The 13,175-nt window shown below is 31.5% G+C and overlaps 1 protein-coding gene across 1 annotated transcript in view; it reads left to right on the top strand.

Annotated features, from left to right (window-relative positions):
* The first annotated feature begins 11,069 nt into the window (after nt 1-11,069).
* LOC132545348 (aldo-keto reductase family 1 member B7-like) overlaps nt 11,070-13,175 on the top strand; it is a 13,457-nt gene continuing 11,351 nt past the window's right edge. Inside the window, exon 1 of the mRNA XM_060209025.1 lies at nt 11,070-11,156. Within this exon, the coding sequence (XP_060065008.1) occupies nt 11,070-11,156 (87 nt within the window). The remainder of the gene's footprint in view (nt 11,157-13,175) is intronic.

The raw sequence follows: 13,175 nt of genomic DNA, 5'->3' as shown, positions 1-13,175 counted from the left end.
AAGAGAATCAATAACAACAACAATCAGCAAACAATCATTAACGCATTTCTTGTCTACTTTCAATTCCCGTTAATTGGTAATGGCAATAATATATCCCCATGTTATTGTATTGTGTTTTACTATTCTACAAACAATAATAAAATTGTTTTTTTTAAATATCTGTATTCGATGATATCAGTGCAGTTCTGTTTTCATTTTGGTAGGACTGACACAGAGTCTGGACTTACCGAAAAAGTTAAACGTTTGTTCCGTTAGAAAATATATGCAAATTTCACGAATGAGAACGTTTCGGAAGTTCTTTATATAACACTACCAAGAAAATAAGTAACGTGTTACGTGCAGGATTCCAAACACTTGACGTGTTTGATGCGGTAGTTCAGACATGTGTAAGCAGGTTGACACGTTAAGGGGTTGGTTTCTCTGGGTGACTATTTCTATAAATGAAGAATGGTACGTAGAATGGTATCTTCTATCTAGAGCTTGCGCGGTCCACGTGCCTTTCGGGGACAAAATGTTTCAAAATCTTTAAACGACTTCTTCTCAATTTTCAGAAAGTGGAGGTGCTATATAAGGCCTGTAGAATGGTGAGATAAAGGACTACCAAATTAGTTCAAATAAATGACCTTCACTCACCAAATGGCGTCTTATTAGCCAAACGACTCGGGGTGCTCTTTATTTGGCTGGTAGCTTGCCGCGATGAAAGGCTATTTAGTTTGTTCAAATGAATGACATTGACCTACTTTCAATGTCACAGGGACGAGATGACTTAAAATGTTTTAAAAATGTCTCAAAAACTAAAAGAGCAAGGATAATGATATTAGGCCTGTAGCATGTTGGGATAAAGGACCGAAATCCAAGGTCATAGGGGCCAAATGTGTTAAAATCTTAAAACGACTTATCGATAACCAAAAGACTTTGGGTGCTGATATTTGGACTGTAGTATGCTAGAAGAAGAGCTACCAAATTTTTCAAATGAATGACCCTGACCTACTTTTAAAAGTCACAGGAATCAAATGTGTGAAAAATCTTTTTGATTTTTTTAATGACGTAAAGGTCCAGGCTATCAATATTTGTTCTATAACATAACTGGATAAAGGGCTAACAAATTTATACAAATATTTGTTCTTGATTCTCTTTCAATGTCGCTGTGTTTAGATATATCGAGAACTTAAAATATCCTCTGTAAACAAGCAATAGGCCCTTTGTCATGACATTTGTGTAGGTGCAGCCTTGAGGAATAAGGAAAATTGAGCTTTATGGACTGACAAAGTCTTCTTTGTAAGCTGTAGAAAAGGTGAGCAATCCAGACCTACTGGCTCCGTATCATACATTGGTCTCTATAGTCAGATGACCGTTAAGGCTCATAGGCCTCTAGTTATTGTCCGGACAATGAAGAATTGACTAATGAATGCAGATTTTGGCTCATGGTGTGCTGACGTGTTTACCTGAAACGAAGTTCTCAGTTCATCAATCCAAACTTTTACCAATTAATTCCGTAGCTCAGGATTCTTCAGCTGTATGTACTAAACATCTTGACCAGAACGTGTCACGACTTTCACTTACCGGGATCAAACACGCTTTATTGTTTTATACATGAATTTTCACACTACATGGCTTCATGACTTGTATACAAAATCATATTGCTAATTACTTACTAAATAATGTATGATAGTACATCCTTATTGAATAAAAACTTTTCATGAACAGCATGTTTTTGCTTGATGCACTTCGTGAAATATAACGCATATTAACAAATTTATATATTATTACATTATCTTACTTCATTTTAGCCAGTAAAACATTTTGAGATGTTCATAGCAATTCGTGACTTCCAAAACAACTGAGATGTACGTAAATATCTTGTGTCATATCATACTGACTACCGAATAATTACACTGAAAATACAGAAATGAAGATAACACTATTATGTACAGTAATAGTGGTATACACCGATCGACGTTACGTCTCTTGTTCACAACGTTATAAGCACTCATGCATCTACAAATGTGTACAATACAACTTCCACATGTTTTCTAATAAATTTATTCAGTACAAATGCGGCATGGATATTGTCTGTGTTTTAAATAATTTAAAATAAATTGAAGGCAATTAAAAGCATGTATCAGCTGTTTGTTCATATCTGATTGTCGATGTTGCTCAATCACTTTTTTAGATCTATTCCAGTTATCGATTTGTCAGTCTCAGACATCAAGGCTATAAGTTGATATATCTGAAGCTAGGAGAAAAATGAATAAAGATAAATTCAAAACGACAAAACATAACAAACTCACAAGATTAGATACTTTCTGTTGATATTTTATAGATTCTATTTTGTTATAATGTCATCCTTTGAGTGTTCTCCAGTTTGAAGGTAATCCTTGCAGAATCAAAGAGAACATGCTTAATTGTCAAATCCAATACCCCCATACCAAAGGTATTGGTATAAATAGGTATATATTTTTTTTAAAATCATTTAATTTTATCCACACGCAGATTGTTTGCTTCATAATTTGTCATAAAGTGCTAATTTTCTTTCAATATATACATAACAAATGACATCTTTTAATAGCAAGATATCCCAATCACTGAAATGAGTTGTACGCACAAAGACCAACATAGAATTGGTGAATAATTATCAAGACTCGGATATGTCTAAGTAAATTCATATCTTACTCTCTGTCGTTGATTATATTTACAGATAATAAACCCTCTCAGTATATAAAGTAACACAAAAAGATTAAATATTGGTGTCCTTAAGTTACAACACTGCACCATTTCACGAGATCAACAATTTATATGAAATAGAGATAATGTCTTTAACTTCATACAGACAGTTTTTCTCACTCCTTTTGAAATGAAACACATGGCTTTGAATTTCAGAAAAAATTGCATCAGAATCTGAAATAATCAAATTTAATCATAATAGATATTGTACGTTTTAATCGTTATGGATCTGAATGCAAAAATATGTTTCAATTAAATGATTTTCTCATTTTACCCAGTATAGTACTTTTCCGTTCTGTACAGGTGTTATCAAAGAAGGAAGATGTCTACAACACCAGGAGGAATTAACCTTTAATTGGAAACATTGATTGCTTCTCACTAATTGACTGCATGTCTGGTATTGACATGGAGTTTCATAAAATGTTACATTGACTTGAATTTATTGTCAGCGCTTAGGCCAGTTGAAATGTAAACATATCAATGAGGAAATAACATGATGTTAATATAAAATAAAAGTAAACAAATTTTAAAATCCATTCATTTATAAAGGAAAACTACAGATGCCTTTTATATTATACACTTATTGTTTCTATATAATTTCCCCACAGATATCTTTTCTTACATATAAATGACAAATATTAAGATTTTCATCTCCTGAAGCAAATATAGATAGCTGCAGCTCGAAATATGGAAATGAAAAGTTCCTATGAATAGGTATGGTCATTGTTGATGTATATGTTGTCCTAAAACAACACTTTCATTTTCATTTTATATCAAATATAATACTACCAAGTGTAAAAAATAATTAAGATATGATATTTTAAATATGGAGAAAGCGATTCTGCCTCCATATTACTCATTGTGATGTAAAGATGAAAGATGTAAGTCATATTTACCAAGACGCCTCATTTTTGTTTCTTTCAGATTCAGAGAGAGAAGTTCTGTACATGAAGACTAAAAATCTTAATACAAGTTTTTATCATCTCATTCTCAATCATAAAATATTGTGGAATAATTTATGGAATGGCTGGTTTTCACCAATGGTACAGATTCTTCCCCACTTGGGAATTACTTAATTTGGTCACGTTGACAGCAAATTATAGCTGAATATGGAGCTGATCCCAAGCGTTGTTACACTGGGACTGGACTAACATTAAACAGATATTTTACAATCATCTGATTCGTGATCAGTTCATTATTCTTGACAGCTTTTATTGAGTCCATCTCAGCATTGTTTATTGCAGATTTTGTACTTGAATAAAGTTAAACATCTTATATATGTTGAAGTATGTATGATTAAAACAATATTAGTTCATTTGTTCTTTTACATGTAATGGTCCTATGGCCTACTGTGGATTCATTTTATTTCGTGGGGGTCCAATTTTCGTTGTTTTCGTGGATGAGCAAATCCACGAATTTAAAAACACAACGAAATATGAACTACTTACTAAAGTAATTTTGAAATTTGACCAAGTAATCTTTGCCGACACCGGAAACGTCCACCGGTAGAAGCCCCGTAATTAGTCGGGAGTCGGGTATTGCACATGGATACGCTAAATTGGTGTCAACGATATATAATTATATATTATTAAACATAACAAAGGGTAATACCCAATGCTAAGTAATGTGACAGTCTTTCATAATTATTAATAATGTCTTGTTTACACACCTGTTTACACACATGCTCCAATCGATACGCGTGGTGTTTTCATAAACACCGACTATGTTTATCCACTGAAAACAATTGTTTCTGATAATTACCGATTGATTACACGCCAGGATATATACTGATTTGTGGTTTGATATTAATAACTGTTGTAAACAGCGTTATAAAAACACAGGACGCCATCTTTCTTTTATTCTTGTCATTAGTGTTAATTCCTTGAACATAGCCTTAATACAAACAGAAAAAATTTCGACTGGAAGCAAAAAGAGAAAATTCTAACGTTTTTATTTTTTTCCTACAGAATAAAAAATCCACGAATTTATGAGTCAACGAAAATTGAACCCAACGAAAATAAATGAATCCACACATTCCAATTTACCTTAGAAATTAAAACTTTCTTCAAATCAAAACACACTTCATAAATGTCTTAAATATTCTCCCTCTGATATAAACGTATATGTGAACTATTGCAGTGAATATGAATTGCAAATAATTATGTTCTTTATATTTATAAAAAGTATTGTTGATTTCTCCGAAAATCATCTGAATCGGATACGAAGTCGATTGAGAAGTAAAGGTTGCTTAAAAATAACTGCTGAATAACAGTCGACAAGAAATTTATTCATACGGATAATGTTATCGGTTTCTATATTCAATATAGTAGTGTTAAAGATATATACGGAGACAATAACTGTTATGGCGAACACCTGTTTATATTTTTTATAGAAAACAACCAATAACGTCCATTTTGATGAAAAAATCTAGTTTACAATGATAATTAAAAACACAATAAAGATATATATTACCTTTTAAATATTTTCAAAATTTGATACTACCATTTATCGTTACAAGAATATTAAAAAATATGTAAATAAAAGATAAAGCACTAAGTAACATATTGAACAATATCCGTTTTACGGACACAATAAAAACGTTTCTTGTTATTCCTATTTTGTTGTGATATATTCATACCGTTTATTGAAAATAGATGGGAATGGAGGGATGATCATAGAGCTGTTCTCGGTACATAACGAGAGAAACAAGTGATTTGGTCTGATTCATAAACCATATATAGTTGATTGACCTTGATTCCTAATTTCATATTAAAAAACGCAATGAATTGCTGTTTTGATTTGTGTGTGCCTAAAACCATATCACTATAAATGTATAAAAAACAAATAAGAAAACATTTTTTCTCAATTTCAATTCCATTTTATTGTCAAATGATAATGAAAGCGTGATTGAAATGTAATGACCGTTTGAACCCACCAATTTTTTTTTCTCACAATGGAAATTTCGCGAAAGAAAAAATCTGTCCGGGTCTCCATGGATTGCTTTCTGCCATACATAATGGCGTTATGGAATGTTTACTTCATCTCCATATTGAAAACGTAGAATCCTTCCCTCGTTTTTGAACACCTTTGGTCTTTGTTATATCTCACCAGACAATAATTTACTTTCAGCATGTTAGTTAAACGGCCGCCCTTGTAAGGATCCATCCTCAAGCCTTGATATACTAATAATTAGATCAATACTTATTGACGTCAATATTGATATGAAATGAAAGGTGAGTTGCTGTCAGTACGATGCGACCTGGTGTCCTGTTGCCATAAACAGGTTTTGATATTCAGCGGGTTGACACAATCAATTTTGAGCTAATTTACAAAGACAGTGGTAATTCGCTAAGATTTTATTGTGCCAAAGTTAGTACATTTAAAGTAGTTTTACATTTGTGAATACGATCTATAGACATTAGTGCGTGGTTATCTATTTTGAGATAATGTGTTGAAAAGTGGTCTTGTAAGCTAATGGCCATATGTCCTGCTGCACAGGTAAGAAACCAAACACGGTTATCTGTAATACAGAGTACCAACAACCTGTTATCTGTTTTGTGCTTCAGCTGATTTATATGTTTTTGTTACACGTTAGATATACATGACTCTGACAAACCACATTCTGATAACGTTAATTTTCAGGAAAAATAGGTTTAACCTCAATAATCAAACTGTATATACATGTAGTAATATCATTGAATTATGCTATAAGACACGAACCTGAACTTAAACTTATGGTAAAGGAAGATAATTGTTTACAAATGCCCTCATACGTGCATGAATATAATCAGGTTATGTACATCGTTGATAATTTCATGGTTTTCATTCAAAACCAGAAGAGGTCGGAGCTGCAGTGAAAACTGCCATTAGGCTGGGGTACCACCATTTTGATTGTGCCCTTACCTATGGGAACGAAAAGGAAATGGGAGTAGCAATTAAAGAAGCTATTGAAGGCGGATTTGTCAATCACCCTACAGACACACTTTGCGATGATATAAACACGATTTCACGTTTTTTTCTTTTATAACAGAAAGAAATTAAGATCACAAACTGACTAACTAAACAAACCGGTGTAAAGTCACGTTCTAGTTAGTTTTTAAAAACGACTCTGATTAGCCATATCAATGTTCTATAGGAGACAAAAATGTATAAACATAAGATGTCCGTCCTCTTTACATATTAAGTTATGATTATGCTGTAACTATTTTGTTAAATTGAACCTTGTTCTTACCTGGTCATAATTCCTTGATCATTTTAAGAAAGTTTTAAACATTGATTTCGCCATCAATATTGACGGAAGATTAATAACTTCCATTTAACCAAACTAACAAAAAATGGCAACCTTCTTTCCAGTGTAATAGCGTACGAGCGTTAATACAAATGTTTACAATTTTACTCGGTATCAAAAGGTCTTCGTATTTTAATGTGTCTTTGAAGTTTTACGAAAAGAATTTCACAGTTCAGGTATGGAAGAATACATACCACAGCAAAGGCCGGATACCAGAGGAATGTCAGGAATCCCTAACCAACCTCGGTCTAGAATACATAGATCTCTATATCATACACTGGCCTCTACCTATGAGGGTGAGAACATATTACTTAATTAGTGATAATTTCCTTTGGTACCATATATATTGGTATTGTTACAGGGTAATTCACAAATGTAGAAACAAATACGTGGTAAATGAGGAGTTCATTAACGAAGGTCGAATGCTGCCACGATTCAGAATAAACACATGTAATTGATGTTGTTTTTAAATTATCAGATTTATGAAAATTACAAAGAATTACTGAATGATGGGGCGAGTATACCTCCTCGTATAGATTTTGACATTTCTTTCGATCACTTTGAATTTTCTCAGTCGTCTCCTAGTTTAAAGTTTAGGCCCTTAGTATGACGAGTCCTAACGGGACGACGTTTAATACATTGTTCGACGCCACAATCTCTATTCTAAATTTATATTAAATGGTGTTATTCACATGTGTGTCTTTTGCACAATCTGTAACTCATTTTCAATGTACACGATATCCTTCTAAAATAACCTGACTGTTAAGATACTGATTAATATGTTATATAGTGTGTAATATATCCTGTGTAATATCACACTTGTGTTATCACCCGTGTTATATCACCCGTGCAATTTTATATAATACATGTAATACAACAGTCAATACCTCGTAAGTCTGTTTTTGACAATTTTACAGGAGACACAAATAAGCATCATGTAAGCATCAGTTCAACAAAACAATATCGCGTAATAGTCATGAATTGTCTGATAAATGCTTTCAACATCATGCCGCATAAACCAGAGCACACATCCAAACAAAACTAACTGACTGAATATCTATTGGATCACAAACAAAAAGTTGCTGTGCGGTAAGACATCGTAAAATCCATGGCAATTCCTTGTGATAACCTTTTTTGAGTCCCTGTAGGTGTCCGTATTTCCTGTCGTTTAATGTTAACTTTGTAGCTGATAAAATCAATCACGTACAGTTTCTGAGCATGATACAAGTCTTTTAAAAGATTTTTGAAAAACAAATCCTTAAAGACATTATTTGATGACCGGTGCTAGTTAGAAACTCCATATGACTCAAGTCAGAAGGAATAAAGATTTAGAGTAATAGAAACATAAAGAAATAAAGAATAAATCCCATCAATTCAAAATTGCTTCTTACTGGTGTTGTTTCGATTTCAGCCAATTTTATTAACTATAGGGTCATAGTACAGGCTATTACTATGTAATCCCTTTCAAAATTAAGTACATAAATGCAATACTTACCCTGTATAACATTACATTGATCAAATATGTTAAAACAGTCGAAGGGAGGTAACTCAAATTTGTTATTGAATTTATAGTACTTATGAAATTAATTTTGAAGCATGCTTTAAACATTTTATTATAATCTTGCAGTTAAATTCGATTTTCCTGTCCAATATTGTCTTTCGCAAAAACTACACATTGTATATCATCAAATATTCAGATATTAATTATCGCATTAATGTTCTAAACAGTCAACTTTTTATTACAGCTTTTTACTTTGCCTTGTGTGAAGAGGAAATTAGTGTCATTAAGGTTTGATCGAACGTTTGTATATAGTTAAAGTTACCTGTAACATTAAAATAGTTTGTGACGCTCAATACAGTGTTATTCATACGTGGTTTAACAGGTTACTGATACACTAAAAGAATTAATGATTTATCTTTTTCATTGCCATTATTTTCTAAACATTCTTGTTGGACTGTGATCCAAAATTTGCTGCATATAAAAACAAACTGGTAGCAGATTATGAAATCCTAAAAGTTATGTATATATATAATATATATTGATACAGTATACAGCCCCACCCTCCCCAGCCCAAAATATATATCTTTATCTATTTTTAAAAGGACTCGATTTTTTAGTCATGTTTGGAATCATCTGTAAATCCAGTGAGGAAAAGACCAAAGATGAATATGTACAAGTTAATAATGAATTAACAATTTATACATGTTATGGATATAACTATGTACAGATAAATAAACATTTAACAATTTATATACTTAGTATGACGTGAATATACCTATATACAGATCAATAAATAATTAACAATTTATATATGACGTGGATATAACTACATTGTATGTACAGACCAATAAACAATTAACAGTATATATATGACGTAATATAACGATGTACAGATCAATAAACAATTAACAGTATATATATGACGTGATATAACTATGTACAGATCAATAAACAATTAACAGTTTATATATGACGTGATATAACTATGTACAGATCAATAAAAATTGGTAATTTATATTTGCATTGTTATCACGATACTTACTAAATTGTCTTTTACTCCATTTCGATGACACCTACTGTAAAATAATTAATTTCGTTGGGGATTTATTTCCGCTGATTTCTTTGGTAATTTTATATGTCCACGAAATAATAATAGGTGAAGGATAACATTATCTAAGCACTACTTGATATCTTAAGTACTGTTTATCTACGGAATAGAATGTCAACTCATCTTACAGAAAACAGTTTTAATCCCTGAGATTTGTCCTAATGAATAAGTTTACTTCAATCCAATAGCAATAAGATTCAGAGTATAATAAACATGTACCATGTACTTGATGTTCCTTTGAACCCATCAGATATATGCGATTTAAAAAACTAGTTCCTTAGCACCAAAGACACGAAGGACGACACAAACGTATAAAATATTTTAATTCATCATTTCGTTTTGCTGTATCTTAATTCTTAATTTACATATGTGTTGAATGTTTTTTTTTTCTTGTGTGATTTTTTTTACAAAATATGTGAGATGTCAAAATTAGTAAAGATGGACTTTAATGAATCATTTTGGGGTTGGAATGATTTCTGATATAGCTAATACATCTTAAGAAACCGGAAAAAACATGGTTTCTGGTTCCAAAATACCACATATTGTTGCAACTGATATAGTATTCTACATCCGGATTTAATTTCTTTTTTTTTCAAATTGCTATTGAAAATGAATTAATCTCGTAAAGAACTCGGCACTGATGTTCTGTAACTTCGATGACAAAAAAGTGATGATCAGGAACAATTGTAAAATAGATCATCATAACGGCCTGTATTTCCACATATACACTTTTTTATATGAGATGTGAAAAATCACGAGCAATGGTAAATTTGTCATCTACGTCACTATTCGATGTAAATTTCTGATTGGAATGTTAATTCACATTTATATGAAAGTCAAACATTTATTTTACTTTATTGTGCTAAATAAGAGTCGTAATTTAATAACCAAATCATCTTACGTTCATGTCAGTTGGTATCAAATTTTTATGTTTTAAATTTACGCGTCCTGTATCAGATTGGATATTGATAACTAGATAAGATACCATTATAATAACTTATAGGTAAATGACGATACTTTGAAAGAAGCTTACGATCAGGAAGTCTCCATAGAGCTAACATTTACACTTTCTAACAGAAGATGAATAAAGCACAATATCAAGTCTAATATTCATGGTGATGAAAATAGAGAGAATTGACAGTTTTATCACAAAAAGTCACATCACAGACGTTGAAATGATTCACGGAATTCATTGTCATAATAACGTGTGTTATATGATTTTTGACACTCTTAAATAGGAACGTTAGCTTTGAACTAGGTGCAAATAAAAAAACAATAATTTTAGTCATGGTTATATTAACGTTTTGTTTAGGTAAGGACCTCGTTACGACTAATCGGTCACGAAAACAATACATACCTTTAATACTGATCAAATACACAGAGTATTTAACACCGGGAACAGGTACTCTATTACAATTACTGTTCTATGTAATTCGTAGTCGGTCAACATGGCGGCCACCAAACACAAAGTCCCGAGAATGCGGTTCCTTAATGGCCAAGATTTCTGTCATTATGTTGGACTTGGAACTGTTCAGGTTAGTAAAACCAATTAATTATAATTATGACCTAAAATCTACGTTTACAGACTCTGAAATCACGCAACATTGATTATGATTGTAATCTGACTTTATAGTAACCAAAGCTACATGTTTTAGGAGATTTAAATTTGTGATTATCATGCTAAATGGTATTCTAGATTCTTAAAAATTTAAATGTAAATGTTACTAGCTACACCAGGTTTGATAATGGTAGAGTTAATCATGTCACATTAATCTAACACTCTATGATAATAAGGTTTTAACTGAAAATTGGTTGTTTTATAAAATAATACTTATATATCACTTAATGCTATAAAATGATGCTATATCAATTTTATGATAAGATTATATTATATAATCCATCATACGTATAATGTCAAATACGTGTCGGCTATAACAACATTTTAACATTTTCATATTTATTTAAGCCTAAAGCCTCGTCCGTTGGCTCTTACATGTAACTAATACCTATGTGATATGGTACTATTTTGTCAACATTTAAATGTTGAAAATTATTTCTTTCTTCACTCAAGGTTAACTATGTAAGCATTAAATGAACGAAGAATTTCGTAATTATTGTGATTATATGAAACACATCGTTATGGGGAATTACATTGAACACTGGTAAACTAATTTTACATATTCAATTTCAACCAAGAGACATTACAATCACACATATAAACCATACTATATCACATATAACGATCATAACCATCATATATTGCTTATTGTTCTAAACACGATTTGGTAATAATCACACGACATCCAATGAACAGATAAAAACATTAGCATATTTCAAGAGTTATTAAATATTTTCCATTTTTGTTTTGATTTGATGAAGAACCTGTCGATAAGTCATAGGATTTGTTAGAGCCCATGTGTCCGTCGGCCACCGCAGTGTAACTATAACTATTTCCTACTTCACTGGAACTTACTCACCCGCAAAGAACTATTTAAATAGAAACAAATTGCCTAGTTGGTTAAGGAATTGTCATCTTACATCTGTTAAGAAAATCATACCAAATTTTTTTCTCGATAATAATATGTTAAGCCGTATTTTATAAATTCAATTTCAAACTTTGCTATAAGCATGTATGCTTGGCAAATTCTAAGTATATACCAGTGATTTCAATACCGTAATTCCAAGGAGTTAGAAAGCCAGATTTGTCTGTAACATCATTGGCTAAACAAATAATACGGATAATCAGATAAAATAATTCAGCATTTGCCTGATATAACACTTTATTGAATATATCCAAAACCTTACGAGAAAAGACACCTGTTGATGGCCCTAATGACCTGTTATGTGTTGACTGGTCATTAAGATTGAAATAATAATTATTACGAGAAAAGAAACTCATCTTTTGTCTACGACATTGTTTAAATAATATTTAACATACTCGTATGAACTGAGCTAACCATACATTAGTGTATAGTCCCTGTACAATACAATCTGCCATAGGACTACACAGACACGTCTAAATTATCATGCTTGCTATCAATACCCTTGAGTTGTATTATTCCACCCGTCAAATTACAGATATATATAAATGATAGGCGTATTCTGAATATTTTTCTCATCATTATAATCAGTGTATCTAAACCAAATGGTATGATCGTCTATAGATACTATGTAATCTTATTTAGTAACAAATGGAATAGTCTACTTATAATGACACTAACAACATGTTTACTCGACTGTTGGTTGTAAACGTTAATTACAAAACCTGACAACGATACGGTCTTTTGCAGATACGAAACATCAAGATTAACAATATATCGTGTATGCTACATGGTGATAGTTATAGACAATATATAATGTATGTCACCATGGTGATAGTTATTGACAATATATAATGTATATTACCATATATATATAGTTATTGTATATACAATATATAATAATTTATATTACCATTGTATATTACTATATAATGGTGATAGTTATTGACAATATATAATGTATATTACCATATAGAGATTAATAGACAACATATGATGTCTATTTCCATGGTG

The sequence above is a fragment of the Ylistrum balloti genome, unplaced genomic scaffold, assembly GCF_031769215.1.
Source record: "Ylistrum balloti isolate Yb309-2 unplaced genomic scaffold, AGI_CSIRO_Ybal_v1 Utg369840, whole genome shotgun sequence".
Taxonomy (NCBI): Eukaryota; Metazoa; Mollusca; class Bivalvia; order Pectinida; family Pectinidae; genus Ylistrum; species Ylistrum balloti.
Note: the sequence above shows the minus strand (reverse complement) of the source record. Positions and strands in the feature narration are given on the sequence as shown.